A 12,485-nucleotide genomic window follows, 5' to 3' on the forward strand; every position below is an offset into this window, starting at 1 on the left:
GCTATGCAAAACATTCCTATAAAAAAAATCCAGCTCCTTAAAGATTAAATGTTTGAAAATGTAATGGTTTTATTTGGAGTAAAATACAACATACATATGAACAGAGACAGATTGACAAGTAGAATGCACTATTAAGAGGCTGCCAGATAAATGCAAGGCAGAGGATTATGAGTAAAAGACTTGAGAGAAGTAAGCTGTTTTCTGGTCAGGTTACATTAAGAAAGGAGATGATAACCATCTAAACCCACTGATTTCCCAAGAAAGTTGCTCCCTTAGCAACTTCCCTATGTGTTTTCAGATGATCATCTTAATGTTAAGAATACTGGCAAAATCAGAATCTGTCTTTTGCTATTCAACTTTGTTTCAAATAAATTCAAGTGAAAAAGCGTAACTTCAATTAGTGGCCTTATTTGAAAGGGTCCAGCGCTTCTGCTATGAAGTATTTACCTCACAATCTAATGAACACTCTCTAGAAAATATTACTGACCCTATTTGCTGAGTTATGACATGTCTGGCATGAAACAACATTACAGAATCAGTGGGTTACATTTTTTTTCCTCCTACTTTTTACTTCCACTGACGGCATTTTCACATACAATGCCACTTCATGGCTACACTACCTATACAAAAGTAACAATGGTCCACCTCAAAGACATCAAAAAACCCTAATGCTTCTTTTTTTTCTTTTTTTCCTCTTTTCTTAATAAAAATAAACTCCTTTCTTTGTAGGGAATTATGTCAGTTCTTCAATAAGCTCCTGTTTGCTATTTCTCAAGGAACGTTGATGGTTAAAAATTAAAACCATGGTTACAGAAACTAATACCTATAAATTGTAGGTTTACAAGAAAGTAAGGTAGGAGTTTCAGCATGTTATTAGTATTAATAAAAAGTTACTTTAAGCACTAGAAGGAAAAAATATACCATTCAAACCAAAAATTACTGAAAAATAATACCAGTCTACATTTTCTTTCCATGGCAGCTTCTAATAGATCAGATGGTTTCAGTATTTTAGTCCTCTGGCTCATATCTGAGGATTAAACAAATAAAATCATTAGAACAGAAAATACCCAAGAGACATTTTGGCTCTAAAGAAAATATGAAACCCAAGTAACAAATTACTCCCACTAATGACACATTCCTGTTAAGGTTCACTGTACGACTTGGGGCACAGAGAAACATACATAATTTTGAGAATATCTTCTCCTTTTAAAATTGGCTGGTTTAGCAAACAGTAGAATGAAGGAACGACCAGAAACTTAACCACAAATCCCAAAACACAGAGAGAAATTTAGACAGAAGTTTTCAAGTTCTACCTCTGTTGTCCTACTGCACAGGTCTAAGGCACCCATGTTGCCAAAGTTCACTTGACATTTGCAGAATGATAGTGTTCTATGCAATACAATGGCCACGGCGCATCCTCCTTTACTCAATACAGGCCTAATCCTGCTTACATACCGTGGACTTCCATGTCCATTAACACGTGTGGAAGAAATAAGATAATGCCGAAGCATCTGGTACATCTCCCATCTTTACCTCTGTGTGTAGCACTTAGGGCCTTATCTACCACACCCATGAATACTTTGTATCCTCTTCATACTAAATTCTCTCATGACTTTGCTACAAGGTAGCCGCTGTTGCACACACCAGTCCTATTCACCTAGCACCCATTAAAAGGACTGGCTTGCCAAAAAGCAGGGAACAGCCTACCTGAAATTCTTTTTCAGGGAAAACTTACAGCCTGCTCTAGAGACAGCTTCACATTTCCAAAAAGAAAACGGGCGCAGAACATGGATCCAGAACAAGGATCCTCTTTGGACAGGCAGAACAGCATCACTTACTTGGAAAGCTTTCTACGTAGATCCTTTATCTGCTCATTCTTCTTAGTGAGAATCTCTTTCATGTTGCGATAGGCAGCTGTTTGCTGGAATTTCTTCTCCAGTTCCTACATAATAACACCATCAACATATTATTTACATATTACGAAAACAAGGCTAACATGCTTTTTGAAAAAGATAACTTGCTTTTCCTCCTCAAGTTTCAGAATAGTAGTTTCTTTAATTTATTCAAATTTAGACGAAGTCAGCTAGTAGATTCAAATGAGATTACTGGGAGAGACTGAGAAACACAAACTTTATTTTCTAATGAAATCAGGCTAAAAGTCTTCTGAAGACTGGGAATACACATTTTATTCAAAAAGTTCTATGCAGACAAATAGGCAATTTTTAAGTATTCATCTAGCTATAACCACACACTTAGTTGTGTTTTTGTTATTTTACATATAACATGTTTTCCCATGGAAATAACAAAAATATGCAGGCACAAGTGTGACCCAGTAAACCCTGCATCCTGTAGCATATGTTTCTTAAATTACTAATAATTTAAAACGTAAGGATCTCATGTTTACATTATAATAAAACGCTAACCTTTTCAGCTGTGGACAATTGATCCTGAACCTTAAGTAAGTCATGTTTTGTTGTCACCAAGTTCTCTTCCAAGAATTTTTGGTTTGCAGTAGAGTCATTCAAAGTCTTCTCAAACTGGCATTTCAAAGCTGCCACTTTATTCTCCAGTTCAGCGATATCCTGGTTTGCATTAGCCTTCAATAGAAGAAGTTTTTAAAATATGTCAAATGCAAGAGAAGAAATATTTAAAATGTCAAATGCAGAATTCCACATAAAGTGAATACATCTTAATTTTTAATAATTATGTTCACATTTTTCCTGTAAAGCCTAAATTAGAAGTGCTCTAACTGGGAAAAAGAAAAAATGAAACTTAAAGCACTAACTTTGAGAAAAAAAGTTAATTAATGCATTTTAAAGATGGCTGGAATGACCTCTCTGCCAAGTTGAGATTTCAAGTTCTTGTACTTTACTGCCTTAGGAATTAGGTGAAGCCACAGGATGAAGCATATCACAAGAAGTTATTTAGCGTACAGAAGTAAGTTACAGTCTAAGATCTGAATGTCTATGCTATAATCTATTTTTAAAGCAGGTAAAATATCACAGACATTTCAGAAGCTGTTGGTGTAGTACAAGTAGAACAGGATGAAAGTGTTAAGGCTCATATTATCGATCATGTACCAATATTGCTCTGTTACCAGATGCATTACAAAAAGAGCCAAAAAGTTGCTAGTAAAGCAACTTTCCTGTTTCATTGTGAGAAGAAACAACCCAAATTCTTCTGGACATCAGTTCTGGGTCACAAAACATTATATTCATGTCACTGTTTAATGGATTTCCATTTAAAAAACAAACACACACCCTCTCAGGTTTAAAAGCTCAACTTCAAACTGTCAAAAGTATAGTGACTCAGAATGACGCTGAACCAGCAGCGCTTTAAAAAACAAAAATCTAAAACTAAGGAAGCTCTGCTCATTTTTCTGTGCGGAAGGTAAGATTTGAGCATAGGAAACCACTTGATAATAGTACCTGTACAGAAGAAAAGCTATTTTGCATTTTGATACAGAGTCCAAGGCTGCAATGCTGAGAAGCACTACACTGTATAGTGTTTCAGATCAGAATAGACAGTGATCGTTTTTCTAAACTGTGACATAAGTCAACTATGTAAAAATTCTAAATCCTCAAGTTAAACCGATACAACAGAGCAGTTACTCCCAAACTGTTGTTCACACTTGGTGTGTAGAATCATATTAACTATTAAGAAAAAAGAAAAGGTAGAATTCTGCTGAGAAAATGTAAAAGCTGTAAAAGCAAGTGATAGATTATAGAGAGGAAATTAGGACATGAAAGCTGAAGATACTCAGCAGCTCTGACATGGAAGCCAATTCATGTTTAACCAGAAAAGTAGGATGAGACTTAGTTTCAATCTTCTAAAACTACAAATACTATTATCCAGGATTTAATAAACCCCTTTAATATTTTAAGGCTTAACAAAACAGATAAAAATATTTGCCATGACTGATAAATTAAGTTCCCTATTCAATAATATTATTGAATACAGATTTTGAAAGTTACTAGATAAAACCTTAACACATTAAGAAAGCCAGGTACATACCATAAACCAGTTAGAAAGCAAAATAAAAAGAAATCAGGATTAAAATGTGAAAATTAAAGTGGAAATTTTTATGATATTGAAATTCACTTCCAAATCTGTAAACACTGCAGGAATTTTACAAAAGTCACTTTCTCAAAGTAATGGGATTAAAGTGCTCTAATTTTGTTAAAAGTTTGAACTAAAATGTTTTAAGTTTAAGAAACAATCACACATGAACAATCCTTAGAAAACTAATTATTGACGAAATAAAGGTATAAACTTAAACTACTAAGGTGACCTGAACAGATTTATGTCTGTCAACCTGCATGCCTTCTAGGTTTTTACAGCTTGATTTCTGCAGCAGCAAATCACAATGTTTCAAGATTAAGAACCTCAAGTAGTAAAAATAAACGACGAACCATTTTGGACAGTACGTTGATATGGACAGAACTACATAAAATCAAACATTTGCCATCTGACCCATGATCATTGACATTTGTAGCAAAACTTAATTGATCTTTAAGAATATAGGACACTTACATGTCAGTATTTAGGCTTTTAAAATCTGAAGTGAGAAGCAGCAAGTCTGGCTTGTCCATGTCAGTACCAAACATGACAAATGCTTGAAAGAATTAGTGGTTTATTGTTGCTATGGAAACCAGGTTAGATATCATTCTAGATACTATTCTAACAATTGTATCTGTTAATACAAATAGCACTCTGGAATACTACTTCCAGATAGGACCTGGAATACTGCTTTCTGATAATAATTTAGCATGTCCTATGTGACACAAAATACATGTCACAACATCAGCTAATGTTCTGGGTTATCTGCTGACTGACAGATCAGCAGGACCAGACAACATCAGCAGGAACATGACAATACTAACTTGAACTTTTATATTTGCCAAAAGAGAAACATACCACACAGACCAACTTTTTAGACATACAGGCAACAGTTGCGTTAAACTGGAGGGGTGGGGGGAAATTTTGATATATTTACCTTTTGATCTCCTTGGATCATCTGTAAATCCTTCAGTGACTTCTCTAGCTTGGACTTCTCATCTAGTGCAGCTGTAGCCTGTGATACATTGAAAATATAAAACCTCAGAAACATACGTTAATTGAAAACCTAAGAATGGGATTCTATGTAAACAGGATTAAGTATCTAAGCTTACAGGGAATTTACCTGTGTTTCTATGGTCTTGAGTCTGGTCTTCAATTTTTCATTTTCTTCTTGGAGGCAAGCAACAGTCTTTGGGTTAATGAATGAGAAAAAGTTTGTGAACACTCCTGTGATATTTTGAATTTTCCAAATATTTCAGGTAAGAAAATTCAATTCATATCTTAGGAAAGCAAACAAGCTCCTAAATGCTTACAAAAATGGCCTTCATAAGAAATCAGTTATCCATTTATTTACTGTGTTTTCTGCCTCAGTCAGCAAGACATTTAAGTCTCCAATTCTCCTCTAATATATAGGACTCTTCATTTAAATTTGGCACATGCTTTACTGAATTGAGATTAGTGAGCTCAGCGTCTTGTTAATATCAAGATTCACAATAAAGAAAATGGCATATTCAAAGATGCAGATCTCATTGTTGCTCTTCATTTGTATTTTCAATCAACAGGCAAGTAAGAACTTGTTCATAGTTCCAGTTTAAAAGGAGACAAATCCAGGTTACCGCTTGTCATGTTCTGTATCACAGGAAATAACCATGTTTTATCAGTCAAGAGTAAATTCATCATATAAACTTTGAACTGTTTTTGAAAAAAAAAAAAAAAAAAAAAAAAGACATCGGATGCACATATTCAACAAAAACTGTTACGAAACAGATTTTGAATTTTTTTTTGAAAGAGAACTACACTGATCTACAAGTCTGAATTCTTGAATGCTTTAATTATCTTAATGGGTAAAACCAATTTGATTCGGACACTACTTGACAGATCATTTTGGTAATGCCGGCTAGAAGACAGAAAACACAACTCCTCGCTAAATATCTTGACTGCCCATAACTTAAAAGTGTATTCTAATAAGTGTGTCATTTAAAAAAGCTTCAGTTGAACTAAAGAGTTCAATACCTAATAAAAACTACTGATACCATTAAGTACTAGAATGTGTTTTGTAATTCTGAAAATCTTTAGCAAGTGGGAAATCAGACATTTTCAAAACTAGTAAATTCCAAATTCTTTAAGTGACAGTTTCTTTAGGAGGAATTTAACCAACTTAAAAAACTGTGAGTGATACAGAACATGTTCAATAACCTAATAATTTCAGCCAGCTACATATTTTAGTTCACTTCCTTGTTGGAAAGCCAGCCAGCTGCACAGAACAAACTGAATACTGGTTTCTATTAATTTACCTCATCAAACTGAAAAATAAATAATTGCAAAGGCCAAAACATCTTTGCAAAAGGAAGGTCAATATTGTCATACGTATTAGAGACCATAACTGCACAATAACTTTAAAATGCTGTCCAATATTTATTAATTTATTAGCATTTTACCTTACATTCTCCACTACATTACCTTGACATCTATACAGAGACAGGGACATTATACAAACATTACTGTACAGCTATCCTGTTCAGTTGAACATGAAGAATGGTCATTGACCACAACTGCATGAACAGACAAGTTCTTACCTTGTTTAGCAGCTCTGACCCACCCTCATTTAATGGAGCCAGTTTTGGTTTAATGAGATCTGCACTGGGCTAAAGAAATAACAAAGGGTAATAAAAAAATCATACAGATTTGCAGGAGGAAGAAAAGTATTCCTTCAGCCTGTATATCTATCTATCTACCTATGTGTGTGTATATATATATATGTATGTATATATAAACTAACGACAGCCAATTCAACTTCACTTTGTAAAGCAAATGAAAGACCTTTTATTTCAAGTCCATTTTTTAATGGTAACTTGGCCCCTAAGTTATATACTTCACTTTCAGCTAAAGTTACACAAAAATACCGCATAGAGACATAACAGGATTGCAAACTTGAGTTTACAAAAGACTACTGATACTGCAGCAACCAAAAGACAAAGGAGTAAGGAAAACAGAAAAAATATTTGAGTGATTGTAAAAGTCAAAAATATTTTTACAGCTCTAAATAATTTTCGTAAGTATTTAAATATAATATATATTAACTAAATGTACCTTTACACTACAAACCAAGTAAGGTGCAGTCATTCAAGATAAACTAGAGTGTTGCGGAATCTTCTCAGCTCTTGACTCCATGTTGGGACAAACGCATGTCCCAGTCTCACCCCAGTTTCCAGGAGAAGGGAACCCAGGAGCAGATGCTCCAACACATCCCTGGTCTGGCTGACTTTGGGATAAGGATTATGAGGCATGCCCCAGCTATGCAGAATCTGCAATGTGGGAACAGCCAAGGCAATTCAGTGTGAGCCCAGAAGCCAAACTGCAAAATGCTACTATTTGGACACTTTCAAAGATTGTTTTGAAAAAGGGTGGGTGTTTTCTTTTTCTCACTTAAGCACAAACAGTCAGTACTAAGTATTTTAAACATCTGTAATGACTCCACGTGACAATCGATTAGGATTTGATGAAAATAAAACTCTACCTTCTTGTTTGAAGATGTAAATTCTGACTTCTCAAATTCAGCAACCTGTTCCAACAATTCTCTTGAAAAAAAAAAAAAAAAAAGGAAGTATTTATTTAGTAAAAGAGCTACGCTATGAAACACATTTTACCAGGCTGATGCTATGCTCTTTATTGCATGTAAGATTCAGTACAGAATGAAGTCCTAAGCAAATACAATAAATGCAACAAATCATGTCACGCAATGGTACGGTATATGCATTACAACTGTGAGATTTAGTATCCTTGATTAAAATATAATCTATTCAGACAACAATGGCTTTTTAATCAAATCCCATCACCTGCTCTGAACCGATTAATTCAAGTAAAAGCATTACCAATAAAAACATCTTCCTGACAAATTTGAAATTATTGTGTACCTTGCTACTTTACAGATTAAAGACTTTAAACTGACTATCATTGATACAAGAGTAAAAGAATAGGTTTCTATGGCTAGGAAAAGAATGCAAATAGTCAACGCTCAAGTTTTCTTATTGAGAGGCATAGTCCAATATATGTTACCGATTCTCCAATTCAGAGACGTCTGTCTGTAACTTAAGGTACCATTTCTCAGCCTGCGAAAAGAGCTGCCGCAGAAGTAAAACATTGGTGTAAGTTGTATTTATGAGCTCTGACTCCACTTCACTGTGTACAACAGTCTGCAGTCCATCCAGCATGTCTATCACCTCATCAACTGTGAAGGTCTCCTCAACAAGTCTAAAACAAAGTGGTCAAGATGAGTCATGTATGATAACAGCAACAATTTTGCATTGTTATGAGATCTCTTCAAGCAGGTATCATTCTTATACAATGCAATGTCCTTCTGAAAACATCCACTGTCAGTAGCTATTAGATGACCATGGCACTGCTAATTGGTTACTGTGCTTAAATTTTCCCTTGGAAACATTACAATCACAAATATTACTTCAGTTACAGCCTTGCATCAAATTTAGACATAAATTTAGACATGTCTTTTGAAGCAAGACATAAAGCAATGTCATGCTATCAATATCTATTTTGAACAAATCAGTTTTAAAAGGAGTTGACTTGTAACATTCACAAAATTATTGGGTCTTTCTTCCTCCCTAAGAACGTACAAATGTAAATGGAAAAAAGTTGCCCCATAAATCATTTAAACCTGCAAGTATTGCTAGCACGTTTTGCTCTATTCTTGGGTAGAACTGTCCCTTATGTTACCTGCTGTCCTTAAGGTCCTGGAAACAAGAGTCCACTGTTTTGAGACACAGACCACGCTTGAAACGAGCAAAGCGCATGTAGTTGATGACTTCATGCTGGTGGTGCTCATTAAGGCCCAGCTCTGCCTGTGGATAAGGATATAAGCACAAAGACAAATATATACCAAGTAAAAAGGAGCATAAGCATTGTGAAGACTTCCCTTCTGACTAGTTTCTATGCTTGCCTTCATAGGGTTTATCACATTAACTAGTATGTTAAAAAAACACCACATTTTCCTACGTGTAATCCCTACATATACCTCATATAAGTGCCCCCACTTTAAAAGTGCCAGTACTTGGAAGTAAGGCCTCAAGTGACCAGTACCCTCAGAAAAGTCATACAAAATCAGAGACAGAGAAAATCAGAGGATCAAAAGCAGGAGGACTGTAGGGGAGAGGAAACTCATGGATAAATTTGTCTTTGTATTACGTGTGCACATATATAATGCAGCTGAATGATGCATCTTTTATAGGTACTAACAAAAATATACAGGAAAGTATGTTATGTTCCTCTGTTAGTTTATATGTAAAATCTTGAGACTTCCCATCTGCATTTGTTTCTCAACAGCCTATTTGTCCAGAGACAAATATTCCCAGGGCAAAATAAGAAGAAAGTGTTTTTAGATTTGGCTAACTAGCCCTACTATGTATACCTCTCTTTCAGAAGAAAGACTACTGGCATGGCCAATGACACTGGAGTAAGCCTTGCTCATGCAGGTAGCACAAGTCACAATGAGGCAGAGCAGGGCACAAACAGGTTATCAGCACAGTCCCTGGAGAGCTGATGCAACCACAGGTGAAGCCCATTTCTTTCTCTCCAATGGACTTGGTTAGTCTTGCTGGTGTTGGAGACAGCAACGTGGCAACTCAGGCAAACAGTTAATCTGATCACCCTGTCCTTATTAATCTGACTGCACAGGGTAGCTTCGGTAAAAATGCAATACTATGATACCGGGATGAACGATACTGAAAAAGGGGGCACAGATCTTGACTGCCTGGAAATTACAGGTGGTCTAGGAAACAGCAACAGCAGTAAACGCAAGCTCTCACAATGTGGCTGCAAGTCTGGTGTCTCCCCCAGAGTCCCACATCTTGCACATGAGAGAACAGATGAAAAGCTCGATTAACGCTCCCTTTGCTGTTGCTGAGCTTTAAGTGACAAATTTTTGTCCGGCACGGAGAGAAAGGAAGATGTACACCAACACCAGCGCTGAAACCTCACTATCCAGAAAGCAGCCTCGAAAGGAAATTAAACTAACAAATAAGTTAAAACTAAAAAACCACAAAAAAACACCCCCCCCAAACACCACCCCCCCCCAAAAAAAAAAAAACCAAGAAAAAAAACCCCCAAACCTAAACCCCCAAAATTTGAATAAACAAATAAATGGCCAAAGCCACTCGTGATGTCCCAGTCAGCCACCGGGGCCGCCACCGGGGCCGCCCTGCGCAGGGCCGAGCTGGGGTGCCGCGGACGCGCAGGGCGCCAGGCGGCAGCAGCGGCCCCGCCAGCCGCTCCCGCACGACGACGGGCCACCCCTTCCCGCGGCCGGACCCCACCGGGCCGCCCCCCTGCCCGGCCTCCGGCGGCACGGAGCCCCCCCATCACAGCCGCGGCACTGCTCTGCCCCGTGATGCCACCCGGAGCCGCGGGCGGCCGCGCTACCCACCATGGCGGCCCGTCCGCCGGCGCCCGGACCGCCGCGGGGCTGCGCGCAGCCGGTTGCTATGGAGAGCGAAGCCTCGCGAGTGCCCTTGCTGTGCTCCTATTGGCGGCTGCCCGCCCACGTGACCCCCCGCCCCCGGGGCGTGCCCCGCGTGTGCAATAGCGCCCGGCGGTGCCCTCTGAAAAGCCCTTGTACGTGCACAGCCCGCTGCGGCTGGGTAGCGGCACAGCGACGGCCCGGGGGCGTCCGCACGCGTGTGTGAGGGGTTTGGTGGGACCCTGCAGTTTGCCTCCTGTGCGGCAAGGGCCCTCCTGGAAAAGGCTCTAGTTTGGGGCTGAAACGAAGAGGGGGCGAGAAAGTGGAAAGGGAGAAGAAAGAAGGCACGGCAGGGCAAGGCAAAAGAAAAAATATTGTTAAAGAAAGCCAAGTAACACCTGGACTTCCAAAAAGTTATCCGTCTCCACGGGCTAAAAGATGTGACCCGTCTTTTTTGATGTGGCAATCAGTCCAATTCTCGAGGAATTTGATGCTTCCAGTCTGTATTGTTGCTATACACAGCACTAAGTTGAGTACGCACTTAGCACAGCCAGAACTAATTGTTTCCACGTGTGCACCCTTTGCCTTGCAGGGCCCTCTCCGAAGGGGAAAGCATGCTCTTCAAACACACCTGCTGCCCGTTCATTCTCAAGCCTGACTCAAAACACAGGTTTTAGCTGATACATAAGGTAGGGTTTGAAGTCCTCGCTCCTGACAGACTGCCTTTCCCCTCTGGATAGGGGAGTGCTGCTGGCAAGGGCATTTGTCTCCAGCCTTGCCCTGCCTGCTGCTCAGTCAGAGCCACATTTGGACTCATGCGAGGACCTGTCCCTTCACATCAAAATGTTGAGGTTGTTTAACTGAATAGACAGCCTGGCAGCCTTCTGTGCTCATGACACCAGGCTAGCAGACCAATGAATTAGCAAGTATGTGCAAAAAGGAGCACTGGCATCCATAACTGTAATATTTCGGAAAATACCATGCACCTCCTCCTCCTCTTGTGTATGAACCCCGGTCCTCATCCTTCAACCTCTTGTTCTTCAGGGAACAGGGACTGCTTGGCCTGTATTCCTGCTGCCATAGTCTTCGAGTTTTTAATCCTAAGACATGCTATTGAAGATAGTCCTTTCTTCTCACAAGCTTAAACAAAAAAAAAATAATTTAGAAACACACGAGAAAAAATTATAGTGTGGGAACGTTTCAGCCTTTTTTTTTTGATGCCAACATAAAAATTCACGTGAAATATTCCATTGGCCAAAAAAAAAAAAAGTGACAGATCTCCACGGTGGCATAGGCACCACAAGCTGTCCCCAGAAACGCTGTCACAGCCACCTTTGTCCTGATTTCATGGACGGAGCGGTTTCTGTTTGCGGACTGTCTCTAGTTCAGCCGCTGCGGAACGAACCCCTCGTTTTGCGCTGCACGTGTGCGCGGCTTTCGAGTTACCCGTTACACGGTGACTTTTCTCGCTTTACCGATTCGCTTCCCGGTGCTGCCGCGGGGGAGCGACCGGCTGCGGTGCTCCATTGCCGGCTGCCCGTAAACCACCACCGGAGCGTGTGAAAGGCAGCGAGCCCTCGATCACCGCCCGACGGCGGCGGCCCCCTCAGCGCGGCCCGGCGCGGCGGGAGCGGGCAGCCCGCTGAGGGGAGGGAGCCTCCTCCGCCGCCACCGGCCCCGCACGGCGCCCCCGAGCCGCCGCCGCATTAAAAACGCACCGAAGTGACTCGCCTTGCCCCGGGGACGAGATGAGGCCCCTGCCCCCCGCAGCCGTGCCCGCCCGGCGGCCCCCCGCGCCCCTCAGGAGCCCCGCCAAGCCGGCCAGCGGGAGCAGGAGCCGCAGCACGACAGGCGGTGGCGGAGCGCCCGCTCCTCAGCCCGCCGTCCCACGACACCGCGCCCTTCCCGCCGGCGCCCGCGGCCCCGCACCGGAGCTCTGCCCGCCCCGCCTCGCTCC

General features: G+C 40.3%; 1 protein-coding gene across 2 annotated transcripts; it reads right to left on the bottom strand.

Moving 5' to 3' along the window:
* Positions 1-49: 49 nt before the first annotated feature.
* On the bottom strand, positions 50-10,600 carry LZTFL1 (leucine zipper transcription factor like 1). Of its 2 annotated transcripts, none has more exons than XM_056334400.1 (10): positions 10,496-10,600; positions 8,791-8,915; positions 8,116-8,310; positions 7,577-7,637; positions 6,636-6,704; positions 5,183-5,248; positions 4,997-5,074; positions 2,424-2,582; positions 1,839-1,942; positions 50-1,027 (listed from the first exon to the last, which is right to left on the bottom strand). In XM_056334400.1, the coding sequence occupies exons 1-10, from the start codon at positions 10,496-10,498 to the stop codon at positions 1,009-1,011; spliced, it is 879 nt and encodes a 292-aa protein (XP_056190375.1). In that variant the 5' UTR covers positions 10,499-10,600; the 3' UTR covers positions 50-1,008. The 2 variants fall into 2 exon arrangements, with proteins under 2 accessions (XP_056190375.1, XP_056190374.1); XM_056334399.1 differs by having other exon boundaries at positions 2,424-2,597.
* Between the last annotated feature and the right edge of the window lie 1,885 nt (positions 10,601-12,485).

The sequence above is a fragment of the Falco biarmicus genome, chromosome 4 (genome assembly GCF_023638135.1).
Source record: "Falco biarmicus isolate bFalBia1 chromosome 4, bFalBia1.pri, whole genome shotgun sequence".
Classification (NCBI taxonomy): Eukaryota; Metazoa; Chordata; class Aves; order Falconiformes; family Falconidae; genus Falco; species Falco biarmicus.